The sequence below is a fragment of the Eutrema salsugineum genome, unplaced genomic scaffold, assembly GCF_000478725.1.
Source record: "Eutrema salsugineum unplaced genomic scaffold, Eutsalg1_0 scaffold_1, whole genome shotgun sequence".
Lineage (NCBI taxonomy): Eukaryota > Viridiplantae > Streptophyta > Magnoliopsida > Brassicales > Brassicaceae > Eutrema > Eutrema salsugineum.
The window spans coordinates 4,079,671-4,096,812 of NW_006256909.1; the positions used below are offsets into that span (position 1 = coordinate 4,079,671).

The 17,142-nt window shown below is 35.6% G+C and overlaps 4 protein-coding genes across 4 annotated transcripts; all 4 read left to right on the forward strand.

The window, feature by feature from the left end:
- Positions 1 to 934: 934 nt before the first annotated feature.
- Positions 935 to 2,127, forward strand: LOC18030658 (xyloglucan endotransglucosylase/hydrolase protein 20). Its single transcript, XM_006412662.2, has 3 exons — positions 935 to 1,255; positions 1,361 to 1,554; positions 1,655 to 2,127. Exons 1-3 carry the CDS (start codon positions 974 to 976, stop codon positions 2,025 to 2,027), a joined length of 849 nt encoding a protein of 282 aa, XP_006412725.1. The 5' UTR covers positions 935 to 973; the 3' UTR covers positions 2,028 to 2,127.
- Positions 2,128 to 6,330: 4,203 nt separating this feature from the next.
- LOC112081875 lies at positions 6,331 to 7,926 on the forward strand. Its single transcript, XM_024148672.1, has 2 exons — positions 6,331 to 6,589; positions 7,655 to 7,926. The coding sequence occupies exons 1-2, from the start codon at positions 6,331 to 6,333 to the stop codon at positions 7,924 to 7,926; spliced, it is 531 nt and encodes a 176-aa protein (XP_024004440.1).
- A 4,995-nt stretch (positions 7,927 to 12,921) lies between these two features.
- On the forward strand, positions 12,922 to 14,349 carry LOC18030660 (xyloglucan endotransglucosylase/hydrolase protein 24). Its single transcript, XM_006412664.2, has 3 exons — positions 12,922 to 13,335; positions 13,431 to 13,624; positions 13,746 to 14,349. The coding sequence occupies exons 1-3, from the start codon at positions 13,072 to 13,074 to the stop codon at positions 14,131 to 14,133; spliced, it is 846 nt and encodes a 281-aa protein (XP_006412727.1). The 5' UTR covers positions 12,922 to 13,071; the 3' UTR covers positions 14,134 to 14,349.
- A 686-nt stretch (positions 14,350 to 15,035) lies between these two features.
- Positions 15,036 to 16,807, forward strand: LOC18030661 (protein YIPF6 homolog). The gene is made up of 3 exons (XM_006412665.2): positions 15,036 to 15,693; positions 16,186 to 16,260; positions 16,354 to 16,807. The coding sequence occupies exons 1-3, from the start codon at positions 15,169 to 15,171 to the stop codon at positions 16,612 to 16,614; spliced, it is 861 nt and encodes a 286-aa protein (XP_006412728.1). The 5' UTR covers positions 15,036 to 15,168; the 3' UTR covers positions 16,615 to 16,807.
- Positions 16,808 to 17,142: the final 335 nt, after the last annotated feature.

A 17,142-nucleotide genomic window follows, 5' to 3' on the forward strand; every position in this document is an offset into this window, starting at 1 on the left:
AATTTTTGTTTTCTAGGTTTGGAATTCGATAATGGAACACTAATTTCATTTGCCTGGTTAGTTCTTTACATATGATGTGCTAATTTCAGAGGTTGTTTTAAGAACACTGATTATGTGGTGAAAGATACACGTTTTAATAATATTTTTAATGAGAATAATATACATGGAAGGATTACGAGGAGAGTGTGAGGACTCGTTCTTAACCGACAGTTTTTTTTTATTACCAATAACCGACAGAATTTTGCGAAAAAGTAATCTATAAATAAATAATGCTTTCTGAATAAATATGATTTATGGTCAAAACAGTCGGAAAGTATATAGCAATCTATATATAGGACACTCATCTATGAGCATTACTTGTTTGTCAGATCTTTTCTCATCGATTTGTTTAACCCATTATATTCTTGTTTTGCTAAGAGTGTTAAAAAACATGAAACATCTTTAAAAGAAACATGAAACATAAATGAATATGTTTGACTTCGTATATGTATTTTTTTTTTCATGATTCGGAATTCGATAATCAGACGCTAATTTCTTTATTTGGTTAGTTCTGATATGATGTGTTAATTCAGATGTTGTTTTAAGAACACTGACTATGTCGGCGAAATATTACAAAGTTATATAATACATTGTAAACAGAATAAATACATAGAATGATTAGGAAAATTTATAAGGACTTTATTTTGACTTAAAGTTTTTGACCGACAAAACTTTGCAAATCAAATATCTAAATGAATCATGCACTCTGAATAAATATGATTTATGGTCCAAATAGCCGGAAAGTGTGTATATATAGCAATCTATAGGATATATTATAAATTTGTGAGCCAAAAAGACAAAAGCACACCTCCATTGGACCTCTTATCTCTCTTTCTTTTCATTTCCAAAGCTATGTATAAATACTAATGCCCCTTACCTCCATTTTCCCATTACCAACTCATCTATCATTACTACTCTTTTAGAATCTACCAAAATGAAGTCTTCTTGCGATGCAAGGTTCCCATTCTTGACTCTCTTTCTCTTTGCAGTACATTCTGTGGGCGTCTATGCGGGTAGCTTCCACAAAGACGTTCAGATACATTGGGGTGATGGCCGCGGAAAGATTCACGACAACCTTGGGAATCTTCTTTCTCTCTCGCTCGACAAATTCTCTGGTTCGGGTTTTCAGTCCAATCAAGAGTTTTTATATGGCAAAGCCGAGGTTCAAATGAAACTTGTCCCTGGTAACTCTGCTGGAACAGTCACAACATTCTATGTAAGTATATTTCAAAATACGGATTCAAATCAATTCTTGCTATCTTTTGCTATTCACTAGATTTCGTATATTCACACTATTTGCTTTTATGATGACCTTGTGTAGCTTAAATCACCAGGACTTACGTGGGATGAGATAGATTTTGAGTTCTTGGGAAACATAAGCGGCCATCCATATACTCTCCACACTAATGTTTACACAAAAGGCACAGGAGATAAAGAACAACAATTTCATCTATGGTTCGACCCAACCATTGACTTTCACACTTACTGCATCACATGGAATCCCCAAAGGGTTATGTAAGTGCACCCTTTGATCTCTTGTGAATAGTATAAACGGTTTGTGGGAATGAGCTCATGGACTAACATTCTCTCTCTTTTTGTTTGTTCCCTTTTTCAGTTTTACAATTGATGGAATTCCAATTAGAGAGTTCAAGAACTCCGCGTCAATTGGAGTTCCGTTCCCAAATGACCAACCAATGAGGCTCTATGCGAGTCTTTGGGAAGCAGAGCATTGGGCCACAAGGGGAGGATTAGAGAAAACAGACTGGTCAAAAGCTCCTTTTACCGCTTCCTACAGAAACTACAATGTGGAAGGTTGTGTATGGCTTAATGGAAAATCATCTTGCCCTGTGAATGCCCCATGGTTCACTCAAGAACTCGATTTCAAAGGCAAGAATAGAGTGAAATGGGCACAGAGTAAGTATATGGTCTACAACTATTGCACCGATAAGAAAAGGTTTCCTCGAGGTGCTCCTCAAGAGTGTACTTAAAAATTAATGTTTGTTTGATTCATGAATAAGTTGGCATTGTCTTCGTAATTCCAATGTTTTTCACTAGATAAGCAGCCGCCCTCCGTGTGGGTTACTTCTTACGTAGTTAAAATTTATATTTCTGTTGTTTTTCCTCAATGTATTTTTATGTGTTTGATTTGATTTGAATTAACGAATTTACTTGTTTCTAGAGTTTTTCAACATTCTTAAAGTGTGTTTTACAATAATAGCATGTAAAATATGATAATTGAATAAATGCAATATTAGTTTTTGAATTATATGTATCGGGATGTAGAGTGAAATTGAGATCTATATCATATACAAGATTCAAATCAAGTTTACAATTGTTTTTTTCGTTTGAATGTGTTTCTTATGTTGGCAAATAGTACTAATGTTGAGTAATTGTATGTATGGTGTTCGTGTAAGATGTTTTTAAGTAGTAATGGATAATCGATATCTCAGACTTGATGTGAATAGAATCAAGAAATCGACATCTATTCCTAACCCTAGTTGATTCTCTCGTGGGAGAGACACAAACCGAGCTGATATAATTTCCATCCAATCTGGTTTAGTGTTCTGGTTCAGTTTGCTGGGTCCTTTTCTCCTTAATATGTAATTAGGCTGATAAGAAACTGGACCTAAAAGAAAGTTGTGTCTAATGCAGTATTCCTATATCAAACAGACAAACAAAAGGTGAACGGTGTTTTTTATCTTTATCTTTTGTTGTTTCGTAGCCGGAATACTGTGGTTTGTGTAGCATTGGTCAAGACGACAACAACACAAAACATAAATATACTTGGAGATTACAGTTGAGATTTCTTTTTGCCATTGAAATGAAGTAATGAAGTCTAAACCGAGGATGATCGGATTCCGCAGCGTTGTGTGTAAAAAAGCAATGGATTTTGGAGAGGGGCTAGGAAAACTCATATGTTTCTTTCTCTTGGTTTAGAGTAATCTATTAGGTTTCGGTTTTCATTTCAAAATTGGTTTGGTATGGTTTAGTACTATGGTTACGGGAATAAATACGAAGTTACTTCAGATCGGATTTAAGAGGTGTGAGGTATAGTCATGCTGATGATATATAGAAATATAGAATCTATAGCTTTTTGCATCAAAATTGCTGTTGTAACGTACATCCCTATGTAACTATAGTTCTACACTGTCTCCTTTGTTACCTGATGACTGATGTCATAAAGTTGATATGTGCTCTGGCTGCTCACCGGAAATTTGCTGCGATGTTTGTTGACCGGGGTGGCATACAAAAATTACTGGCTGTTCCAAGGGTTAATGAGACCTTTTATGGTCTCTCATCTTGCTTATACACCACAGGTTCTCTTCAGGTAATACTAACAGCAAAATTTTCCGGCTTGTAATGCAATTTTTGTTCGCCTGTCATCTCTTTGATCTCGTTAATCGGCTCGTCTTACCTTCAAAATTTATCTCAGGGTATAATGTAACGTGTATGTGCACTTCCATCGGATCTCATACATCAAGTGGTTAAATTAGCTATCGAACTTCTAGAGTGTTCCCAGGATCAAGTTTGCTGCTGCTTTTGTCTTCAGAGCCATTTTGGATGCATTTGATGCTCATGATAGTTTGCAGAAACTCCTTGCAATTCTTAAAGATGCAGCCTCAGTTAGAACTGGTGCTAATTCTGACCGATCAGCTCCTGAAGTCATGACGTCTTCAGAGAAACAGATGGCTTTTCACACCTGTTTTGCTCTGCGCCAATATTTTAGAGCTCATCTTCTTTTGCTTGTGGATTCCATCCGTCCTAGCAGAAGTAGCCGATGTGGTGTGCGGAACGTTCCCAATATAGGGCAGCCTATAAGCCCCTTGACATCAGCAATGAAGCTGTAGATGCTGTCTTCCTTCAGTTACAGAAGGATTCCTAGAAGGCTCTACATCAAGAACATAGCTAACTTGGATACAAATATGGTGATCATAAGTAGCGGCTCCTATGCGCCCTTGGCCTCCATTTTTTTTTTTTTTTAGTTTTGTGATAATATACCATTTTCAATTTTATCACATACACACATATATATTACAAAATTGATTAGGAAAATTAACAAAAAAATCCACTTAGGAAAAGGTAAGAATAAATCGTTTCTTGTATATAAGACAAGAATGGTTGAAGGCGGTAAACGTGAAAAAACCAAAACCCTAATTTCTACGCCCAAAGTCGTGTTGCAAGATCACGGTGATAATGTCCGATCTTCCGTCCGAGTTGGTAGAAGAAATACTCTCTAGGGTTCCAGCCACATATCTGAAACGATTTCGATCTATTTGCAAACGATGGAAGGATTTATTCAAAGACGGAAGATTCATCGAAAAAAACTTTGGTAAAGCTCCAAAGCAGTCCGTGGTTCTATTAGTGATGTTGACGAAATTAATAACTTTCTCAGTAAGCAACAGTCTCAACGTCGCTGATCTATCGTCTATAGAGTTTAAGGTTCCACTTGGACTAAAGAATATTACTCATTTATCTGATTCAGAAAAAGTAAGGGAAGTTTTTCACTGCGGCGGTTTGTTGTTATGCACCATCACCCAATGTGAACTCGTTGTTTGGAATCCGTGTTTGGGGGAAACCAGATGAATCCAACCCAAAAATGATTTCATGAGATGGTATATGTATTCTTTAGGTTACGAAAACAACAATAATTGCCTTAGCTTCAAAATTTTGAGGTATTACCATGCAAATAATAACTGTGTTGGGTATGAGATTTATGATTTTAGCTCTGATTCATGGAGGGTGCTTGTTGATGTCGTCGCTTTCAACTGCCTCATAAGTACAAAAACGGGTGTGTCTTTGAAGGGAAATACTTACTGGCTTGCTTTTGATGAAACAGACCACTATAGATTCTTAGCAAGTTTTGATTTTACAAGAGAGAGATTTATAGAACGTCTGAGTCTTTCAATGATTCATCAGAATAGTGGTGGACTGATGGCTCTATCAGTTGCTCGAGAAAAACAACTTCTAGTGTTACATCGGATCTCATCAAAGATGGACTTGTGGGTGACTAACAATATTGGTACTGAAGCTGTGTGGAGCAAATCCTTTACATTTGATATACCTGTTCATCACATGAGAAATTTGTATTATATTCCCATAAGTTTTGTGATCGACGAAGAGAAGAAAGTGGTTGTCTGCTGTGATGAAAGTAATGAGCGAAGTAGCAAACGGATGGTGTACGTTATTGATAATTATCACACAGAATTCCCTTTTTATGTAGAAACTACACAAGTATTATGGTGCCCATTGGTTTTCAGTTATGTTCCAAGTTTGGTTGAGATCCAGCAAGTGAGGCGCAAGTGAGATCCCTAAAATAAGAAAGCAATTTATTGCACCTCCTCTTTTATTTCTTTTGACTCTTTTTTTTACTATGTTTTTTTTTTAGACATCAGTTGTCGTTTGATTAATTTATTGAATTAATCTACTTGTATATAGTTCCTTTCTTCGATTTTTGCATTGCATGCAAGTTGGTAACTGAAACAACAACCAAATTTTTTTTGTGGAGTGTCTTCATCTTTTGTCTTTTGTGGATTGTCTTCATCGATGCTGACATGCTTTCAAGAAGAATGTGGATTGATAAAAATGGAGGTAAAAGCGTGATTGTTTTTCTGATCTGTCCGTTGAGTAATTTGATTCTGAAATTCTTGTAACCTGTTGACAAAGTTTAAGAATTACAAACACAATCACAGAGCTGGATGGGATGTCCACTGTTTTAGGATTTTATCTATACTTCTTTTCACCTCACGAGGTTATCGAGCTAGTATGACCTCAGTGTTTCACGTAAACAAAAACAGGCTCATTTTTTCTTGATCGTTCAAGTCATATTGTTAAACGAGTTTTTCTAGAAATTATTGCACAGTGAAAGGGTTCTAGAAACTGGACAAAAGTTTAGAAAATCACAATTAAAGTGCCAAATTGGATAAAAAGAGAAGCAATATATGAATGGGAATTAATATTTCAGAAATCCCATTCAAACCCGACCAAACTACGTTCATTTATCAATGTTTTAAAACCAACAAAAAAAAAATTCCCATTATGGATCTTCTAGGCTAATTTTGACCAAAGATGTGATCTCAAAACTCGAGCTCGCCAGATTCCAAACTCATGCTCAAGCTTTCTAGATCAAAACGTCTAATTTTGAAATGCTCTATTACAATTTTTGTAGTTGTACCAACATGAGCAAATGATCCGGTTACCTTTTCATATGATCCAGTTACCTTTTCATACCGACGTCGCCATTACGTACCGATTTCGTAGTAAACCAACGGAGTAAAAGGTCTCGTCGACGTTATGTCGCCAAAGACATTGCCCTCACGATACATTCAACTTCCGGAGAAAAGAGTCACCACTGAGAAAGTCATCATAGACGCCGCCACAACGAACGGCAAAGGCGCTTTATTATCACCCGCGGCCGCAACATTAGGGGTTTTTCAGATAGTGAACCATGGAATGTCCATGGATGAGCTAAACCAAGAGCTGCTGGTATTGGAAGGGAAGTTCAGTGTCGGAAACGGCTTGGTACATGACAAGTTTCAATCCTTACGAGGAGGTCCATTTGATCTATTTCGTCATTGGTATTATCTTAGCTTTGGTCCCAACTACGCGTTGCACTTCTTCTTGTGCTTTCTTTAGTACTTCAGGTAGCTTGCCACTCAAGCTCCAACCGGAAGCTTATTTTTTTCTAAAAAAATTATATTAAAAAAACAATTAAAATCGATTCTTGATTTTCATTTTCCAAATAACCACCCCTCAGATCTGTTTTTAATTGTTTTTCCTCATCTGTAGGAATCTTCCTAGTTTCCTGACAAAGCACAGCCTTTTTAGTTACCAAAATTTAACTGATCTATTTGTTCGGTAATTAATTCAATTGTGATTCTGCTTCTTTGGGATTGATCAAGGCTTCATGTAATATCCTCGTCGCCACAATCAAACTAAGTTCGTTCGTAACCTCTTTCTGTTTTTCTCACCCTCAACAAGTCACGATGTTGCGTAGGAATGTTAAATCAAGAAAATAATATCTATACAGGAAAAACTTGGAAGATGAAGAGAGTTGTCTCTATGAGAAGAAGACAACTCTCAAAAGTTACCATACAAGTTTTACTAAGAAGAGTATTTATACTACTTACTAAAACCCTAAACACATGGATCACGAGACACTATCTTAGGCTTCTTATGGATTATCTTATAGAGACAAAATAGATAAAATTGTACAAAATTTGTACAAAAAATACTCATAATTTTTATCAATGGAAGTGGTCTTGCGGTAAGAGATTCGGTTCTGCCGGGTTTTGGAGGGACAGATCTGTTCATTTCCCTGAAAAGTTGGGATCTGGTAAATTCACTTTCCCAGAACACTCAAGAATTCCTCCAGAAGAAATACCCAGACAAGACGGAGGAGGAGATAGATAACCTCCTTCAATCTTTTTATTGGAAGGTTCCCAGTACCAAAGAAGCTCTAGACAATTTACCTCACGAAGAAGCCAAATACAGAACCAAAAATCTGAATAAGACGTTAACTCCGCGGAAAAAATCAACGTTACCTAAACCGAAAATAGGGGAGAAGAAAAAAACAGACCCCAGAAAAAACTTGATGGTGTCCTTGGCCGATCTGCAGATGACGTGACTAAAAAGCAGGATAAACTATCACAGCTGTGCGTTGAAAAAGGTCATCTTGTATCAGCTCTGGAGGATGCCAGGAAAAAAATTCAAAAACTGGAGGCACAAATTACAGATTTATGTGAGAGGTTGAAGACGGCTAAAGAGAGGTTGATGACGGTTAAAGTGAATGAGATGGCTATTCTTTCCCGCCAGAACGACGTGCAGCAACAGTTTAACGTAGAGATGGAGGAAGTCATCGAATGGTGCAACGTGCAGAAACAGGCTTGAGTTGGCTTTTCACACAGGCTCCAGAGTTTGTCCTCTGATTTACTTACCTTTTTTAAGAAAAAACGCTTGATGAACTTTTCTTGAGTTTACTACTCCCTCTATATGGAACTGCATAGTTTTTCTTCGGTTTGGTACTCAATTTCAATGCACATGTACAAAGATTAAAAATATGAATCTTATTATATAACTGCAGAAGGTTTTTAGAGTTCGTATAATTTGTTTCTACCAAGTAGAAGACTATTTTCTTGCATATTTTAGGGTTTGAGTAGCAAAAACAAGTGTATAGTAATTATTCTTCTTCTTCTTTTTGTAGGTTTTATCGTTATCTAGCATTATTTATTAAAAGAAGAAAAAAAAGAAAAAGAAGCAAGCATCAGTATATAACTTATTTGTAACACTGTCTTATAGCTTTGTTTGATTTGGGTTGAAAATTAAGTCTCAATGTTTCATCAAATGCGAATTGATCCCGGCGGCCCAACTGTCCCCAAGAGAACATTGCTCGATGAGCAAAGATATGGCGCGCATCTCCCACATAGCTGATGGTCACAATCTGAAACACAAAATCCCACAACTTTCGTTTTTAAGTTAAGGATCCTTAAAAAGGGTATAAAAAGAATTTAGATCGACCTTCATCAGCAACAGTTCATGTTCTTTCCAGGCAAACCGCACAGATATCAAACTCATCTGTGATGGTTGCGGACTGCAACCCGAACTCTCTGCAAGCAAATAGTTAACCCGAGTCATATTGAGGCCATAGGCTTGGATCGCCAGAGTTTGGTCCTAAAAAAGGTTTCTTCATTACCTTGCATTGCAATGTAGAGTATACTCAAAAGGGGCAATGATGAATAGTTGGAATGAGGACATCCGAATTTGGCGAAAGCAACGGTTCTAACCAATGACGACTTCACATCCTTGCTATGTCAATAGGTAGCCACCTACAAATTATGTACTTTAAGAAACAAAAATTACCCAGAAATTTGAATGATATGTAATATCAATAAAAACTATAGCTTTTCTAAAAAATAATACATGAAACATTTATTGAGCCCGGAATTGACAAGACCATGCATAGTTGTCCGAGTTATGGGTTCGTTAAAATGAACAAGTATATGACTGAATTTAATTAACAGCTACGAGCACCAAAAAATATGCTTACCAAAGTATATAGCTACACAGTAAAATAAAATATTGTGGAAACCCATTTAACAAAACCAAAATCTCGGATTAGAAAAAAAGAATTTAATACTAATGAGTAATTACTATCCGTCCTTAATATTTGTATTTGAAATTGCTAGCTGGTCCTGGTAATGCAAATCCATGTATTCACCTGAAAGTCGCTCATATCTACTCCAAAAAGTCTTCTAATGGCAGGTTCTTCTCGGATTGGCCATGATAAAAGTTGGTTTCAAATAGTTATAGTTTTTAAACTATGTATTTGCGGATTTGTGGTAAACTTATATATAATCGTTAATTATTATAAACTTGATAAATACATGTACTAATTGGATGAGAGTGTGATTGTTAAATAGGCATTTATGATTAAATGAAAGCACACATAAAATCTTTCATTGTAAAAAATTATTTACGAGATGTTATGCTAAAATTTATTTTATCTCAGTAATTAAGGGACTGTAGTTGATTTACAGTACGTAGTCAAGAAAAAAAAATGGATAAATGAGAATTTGTTGATGATTATCCAGTGAGATTGTTATCGAAACAAGTGGATGTAATGGATATTGATATTTTAAGTAGTGAGGATTATAGTTCAGAAAAGTGATCATGGTATCATTATTAATATATAATTATCGCCCTTAACCAAAGTTTGAGAAGGACTTAAGTGACCTACAAGACAAACCCAAATAATTGATGTCAATTACTAACTACGCTTATCCATTGAGATCAGCTGGTTTGTGAAAATGACATTCAGCCAATTATTTTAGGGAAAAAACATACGAAGATATTTGGTTAGGCACCATTTGTTCTGTAACAAATGTCTATGAAATATTTTATTTGGTTCTAAATAATTGTGTGGTTTTTTTTTGTTTCTAAAGAAATAATTGTGTGGTTTTTTTTTGTTTCTAAAGAAATAATTGTGTGGTTGTGTGGTGAGACTACATCTCTCTATTTTATTATTTTGCATGCATTGAGAATCCATCGTCGTCACTCATCAGTCTCATCTTCCGTCACACTTGACCAATAGACAGTTTTTCAAAAATCATCATGCTACAATATCGAGTTATTACTGTCGTCTAGTAATTTCTGGAATATTACAATATTTCAAGATTTCAAAATTACTAGAGAGTAGTAACTCGGAAATCTCAAACTCTTAGTGTATATAATTCAACAATGGTGGTGTTAAACGATATAAATGAATCCATACTTGACAGTATATAGTTCAAAAACTCAAAATTTGTGGAACATATGCAATAACACAAAATCTTGTTTTTGGATTACAAATTAGAAGTTTGGCCTTTTAAAAAAAGTCAATTGATATAAGATTCGATTTTAGTTGTTAATAAAGTTGGTAATAACACACTTTAAAAGAAAAAAATCAGCCCGCGAACGACATGGTTACCCAGAAATTTGAATGATATGTAATATTAATAAAAACTATAGCTTTTCTAAAAATTAATAACTGCAACATTTATTGAGCCCGGAATTGACAAGACCATGCATAGTTGTCCGAGTTATGGGTTCGTTAAAATGAAAAAGTATATGAATGAATTGAATTAACAGTGAGATTAGGCTCATGATTAAGAATTGTGATGAGCCATTATACTTAGAAATTAATTCCGTAATGGTACAGCTGTAAAGCTTAGTGGGACCAAGTTGACGTTTGGTTAGGCGGTCCAAATCAAAATTTCCGTGTCAAGAATAGTCATCCAATGAATTATATTCATATGTTTATAACTTCTTGTAATAGTATTCGCTTCAATTACGTAGCTATCCCATCTTTTTTCTTATGGTCCATCCATTTTCCATACTATTACTTACTCTTTTTTTTTTTTTTTTTTTGTCAACTACTATTACTTACTCAAAACATGATATTACTTCTTAAAAGTTAAAACCAAACTGTCTTTTGTACTTACCTCAAATCATGTCGGTGTAATAATGAACTTAAATTGCATGTGGTTGACAAATTTTAACATTTTATTAGTTGAGTTTATAAATTGATTCATACTTTCTACTACAGAATTTTTAAGTGGTGGTTCTATTATTTGAATATTTTGACATTCAAATCTAATGGTTTTTGTTACCCATGACAGAGAAAAAAGGGGTCAAAATAATAAATATGAAAGTATAGGTTTTTCATCAGGATATGAATACTTAGTACTCCTCGTCGACCTATATTTAACGAATTATTCAAAAGCTAGTAACAAATACAGTTGTCGATAATCTATAGTTTTATGATATTGTTTGGCAATGATGTGAAAACTCAATATGATTTTTGGAAAAGAAATTGACCATTTATTAGTACCTTTTGGGGTAAAAACAGAATACAAAATTGGCAAAAAATTGGAAATATCAAACGTTGCTTGTTCCTTTAAATGAACAAATAAGGATGAAAATAGCTTTGGTGCTAATGGCCTTTGAGTTTGGACCACTCATATTCATTAGTCATTTCCAATAAATTTCAGTAGTTGTCCTCATAGAACATTAAATTTCTTTTATTTGTGGTTTCCTGATTTTGTTCTAGCTAAACTATGGACTAATAGCAGCTTTAGTTTGTCAAATTTTGAACAATAAAGTTTAATTTCTGATAATTTGATCAACAAAAAAGGAAATCACGTTAACCAAAACTACTCAATAACAATAATCTGTCTGTCACACCACACCACTAATGGTACATGCATTCATTTTTTTAACATATGTGATTCTAGAAAATGAATTATTTAGCATATTGGTTTTGAAGATTCAATAGTGAATCTACTTGTAGGGGTCTCCTAGGCTCCATGTTAATGGTAAAATACTGATATTACGTATATAATTCAGCTTTATTTTTTTAGTTCAAATTCCTTTTCTTATATACATCAATTATCATATCATTTTAGAGAATTAGAAAATAAATTAGACCTATAGGTATGGTTGCACATACGATCGATTAGAGCTATTTATTATTAGCTTTTTATTAGTGAGTCCCTTCATTAATTTGTGACCAACCAAAAGAAATTGACCTTTTTGATTAACAAGAGAGAAAGACAGAAAGCGTGTCTCTCCTCCTACTTGCACCTTTGCTAACGCAACCAAATCTTTAACCCATACAGTAAACTCTTACTTTTCTTCGTTGCTTCGTTTTTTTTTTTTTTGTAAAAGGATAGCGTTGCTTTTTTCTCAATTCAAAATAATGAAGATAAAATAAAAGAATCACATCATGATAATATAGCCAAAAAATATGTAAAGATTAGAAGCTTTCAAATGTCCTTAGAAAAGTTAGACGCGAGTCAAAAGCAACTTGTTTTATTCCAGAAACTTGTTCCAGTTACGACCCAATAATTGGATACATACAAACTCTGAAAAAAAAGGAAAATATCAAAATACTTTTTTGGTAAAATAATATCAAAATACTTAAACAAAAAGATATGCAAAAGACATAAAATTCTTCTCAAAATTCAACTAGATTCGGGAATATGAAGTCGAACATTCCCACACGTAATCCCTCTAGACCTATTCTTTTCATTTTCTCTCTTCCCTCTTAGGCCTCTACGTAGTGATTTAAGATGTACTAACACATTTGAATTTCGAAATCCGTGTAGAACTATATATGTAACCAATTATATAAGACAAAAATCTATGAAAGAAATTATGAAAAAAACAATCTTCTAACAACATGTCCATGTTTAATATCATCATAATTACATAAGCATATAACTTATTTTTTAATCAAAGGTGGTAAAAATAATCTGCTTACCAAATGATAGAGGCATACTTGAGAGTCCAGCTGTAATACATCTTGCATGCAATATCTTGATATTAGCCTTCCTTTTGTTCACCCACTCTCTTCCCATTTATTTAAAGAGAATTTAGCTCTTCTTTTTAATTTCCTCCTACCCACACTATATATATCTCTCTCCCTTATTCTCTCTTCCTCACATTCCTCACCAAATCCCAAAACACACACGTACGCACAGACACACGTACACACAAATGTCTCCTTTCAAAACATTTTTCTTCACGGCTCTTCTCGCGGCGGCGTTTTCAGCCTCCGCAGCTGATTTCAACAGCGACGTCAACGTAGCTTGGGGAAACGGCCGTGGTAAGATACTCAACAACGGCCAGCTTCTTACTCTCTCCTTAGACAAATCCTCTGGCTCTGGTTTTCAATCCAAAACAGAGTATTTGTTCGGAAAGATCGATATGCAGATCAAGCTCGTTCCCGGTAACTCAGCAGGAACTGTCACAACTTTCTACGTAAGTTACAATTATTCTTGGACTTTTATGTGGTTTTGGATTGATAATATTTAAGAGTTTTTCTTGATAATTGTGTATGTTTTCCCGATTTTCAGCTGAAATCGGAAGGATCGACTTGGGATGAGATTGATTTTGAGTTCTTGGGTAATATGAGTGGAGATCCTTATACTTTACACACTAATGTTTACACTCAAGGTAAAGGTGACAAAGAGCAACAATTCCATCTCTGGTTCGACCCATCCGCGAATTTCCACACTTATTCCATCCTCTGGAACCCTCAAAGAATCATGTAAAGTCAAAAATCTCATCTTTCTTGTTTCACACGTACACCCCATTAAGAACCCTAATTAGGGTTTTAGTTTTTTTTTTTCTCATCCCTAATCTGTTCTATTTTTATTTTTTTTGCTCAGATTCACCGTCGATAATACACCAATCAGAGAGTTTAAGAACTCAGAGTCGATCGGTGTTTTGTTTCCAAAGAACAAGCCGATGAGGATGTACGCGAGCTTATGGAACGCAGACGATTGGGCAACTAGAGGCGGTCTGGTTAAAACAGATTGGTCCAAAGCACCATTCACGGCTTCTTACAGGAACATTAAGGTCGACGCGTGTGTTAATTCCAAGGGAAGATCCTCTTGTAGCTCGAAACCAAACGCTAGTTGGTACACTCAAGAAATGGACTCGACGAGCCAAGCTAGACTCAGATGGGTTCAGAAGAATTACATGATCTACAATTACTGTACGGACACTAAGAGGTTTCCACAGGGAATCCCTCGGGAATGTACCACAAGGTCATAGAATGTTTAATTGATTATACTACTTTATTTCTTTATCTATCATCCTCTGTTTTTATGTGAATGCTCTCTGTCTCATGAGTGTCAACGTCTTGTTTTACTTCTCTTTCTGGTTTTGATTCTTTCGATTGTATATCTTTGTCCTATAAAGCAAAAGGTGTGTCTATATGTAATTATAAGAGATGTCTCTGTTTATAAGAAGAAAATATGTTTATGAAAATGATAGTTCTTTTTTTTTCAGATGAATTTGTTTAACTTACACACATTGTAGCAAACTATGAGAAACGTGTTAAATGCGATCTAAATGCAGCTACTAAAATTTTTATAAAATTTTGATAGCTAAGACCATGTACATCAGGAAATCAAGAAGAGTTCATAACACAGTTTTTAAGACAAAAAAACTTAAAATTAAAGAGATGGTATCATCCCGACGAATCTGAAGAGACGGTATCATCCCAAAATTTAATATACTGATGGGTCGAAAATTACAATTTTAAAAAAAAATAAAACAAAAATCAAAAAAATATAATATTATATGTTAGTAAACTCCTCTCTTAAAAATTCACTGATGAACATACTCTAAGAATTCATCAAAAGTTTATATCCAATGAAAAATATTTTCAACTTCACAAATTCATTTACTAATCACATAATTACAAAGAATGAGATTTACAATGGATGGGCTTTAACTTTAGAGTCTTAATGATTGATAATTATTAATTACCAAGTCATATAACTTGCCACTTCCTTAAATTTACATCTAGACATCTAGAGTTGAACCAACACATAATCGAGCGAACGGCGTCGTTGTATTTATACGATGTCGTTTCAATGAGAGCACTGCGTCACACGTTTTTTTATTTTTTCTTTTAATTTAATTTCCTACCTTTATTAAATTTACCACTGAGATCTGATCGATTTCTTCAACACATCAAAAGCTTCTGCCCTAAATTGCTTCCCGGAATAATAAACAACCAATTACCCGAATCCTGCAATTTTTGTTCGCCGGTGAAATCAACGTCGGAAATCGAAAGCGAAGATGTCGCACAACGATACCACACCACTTTATCAATCGTCTCAGTCGGACATCGACGAGATTGAGAATATGATGAACGACGGATTTCAATCCGGTCCCGGAACCGTCCTTCCTGCTCGTCCGCCGAGTCCGATCCGTCCCTCCATTCCCGTTTCATCCTCGCCGTTTGTTCAATCGAACCTTCCACCGCTCCCGCCGTCTTCCTCTTCCTCCTCCTCAGCTCAGAAGGTGACGCCTGTCCCAGTCCCTCCGTCTCTTCCTCCGGCGGGAAATTTCGGCAGCTCCGAAGGTCCCAAGACCATCGGAGGGAGCGGATTCGGATCTCCGCCGAACACATTGACGGAGCCTGTGTGGGATACTGTGAAGCGAGATCTGTCGCGGATCGTGAGTAATCTGAAGCTCGTGGTTTTTCCGAATCCGTATAGGGAGGATCCTGGGAAGGCACTTAGGGATTGGGATCTTTGGGGACCTTTTTTCTTCATTGTCTTCTTGGGGCTTACTCTTTCATGGTCTGCTTCTGTCAAGAAGGTAAAGCCCCCAGATTTCGATTTCAGTTTTAATCTTTGGAACCTTTGTGGATGAAGAAATCAAAAATATCTTAGCTTTAGCTTGCCCTATTGAAATCGTTGGAATTCTCCGGGTACATAGAGTGAGGAATGGTAACATTTTGGCTGGAGAGTTCCATTAGGATGTTGCTCATAGATTTAATTTGATGAGCAACAAGTTGTTGCCAACATCCAACATATGGTGCTTTTTACTTGTAATCTTGAAATTCATTGCTTTTTTACTTGTAATCTTGGAGATTCATTGCTTTTTTACTTGTAATCTTGAGATTCATTGCTTTCCCCTGTCTTTGCCTTCGTAGAATCTGATGTCTAGGATCCGATATTCAATCGACCATATTAGACATTTTATCATTGAACAGATGTAGATACATAAGCGTTTGTGACCAAAACGGATTGCATGTTCTGTGTCTATTGCAATTGCATCTGGTTCATTGTTTTTCTCTTTAATTTCCAGTCCGAAGTATTCGCGGTGGCTTTTGCACTGCTTGCAGCTGGGGCAGTGATCCTCACACTAAATGTGCTGCTACTGGTAAGTACACATTTGATTCATGTATGAGTACAAGCCACATACTACTTTTGGCTTTCTTGTTACAAGATTAAACATCCTATTGTTTTGATTCAGGGAGGACATATAATATTTTTCCAAAGCCTAAGCCTTTTGGGTTACTGTCTGTTTCCACTTGACGTTGGAGCAGTGATCTGTATGTTGAAGGACAATGTGATACTCAAAATGATCGTTGTGTGTGTGACTCTTGCATGGAGCTCTTGGGCCGCTTATCCTTTCATGAGCGCCGCTGTGAACCCGAGAAGGAAAGCTCTCGCACTTTACCCGGTCTTCCTCATGTATGTCTCTGTTGGCTTCTTGATCATTGCCATTGATTAAACTCGATCTGGAAAATGGAAAATCAGAGATAGCTTCTTTGATTCTGTTTCGAAATCATTTGTCACAAAGTAGATAGAGAATACTCCACCGCGAAATTATCTGAGTTCTAATGAGATCATATGTATAATATGTTCTTTAACACTTTTTGTTAAAACTCTGGTCGACTTTACTTTATATCTTTTTTTTTGCTGTGTATGAAACTTAAGGTTCTTTTTTTGGGAACGTAGATATAATACTATAAGAGCTTTATGATCGTAGCTTTTGATTGAGAATCCGACAATCGGTCGAACATTTCGGGACTGCACGGTGGAACAAAATCGCATATTTTGTTCACCAATTCAACTAATCTGTGTGGGGAAAAAAATACACAATAAGCATTTACAATTAGGGTGCAACTCAAAGTCTAACCCGTACATTATTGTATTTGTTGTTATAGTTCGTTGCTTCCATTTGGTCATAAAATATAATATTAGTCACGTTTTCATCTAACAATATCCGATATTAAGGTCAAACGATTAAACCTGTAAT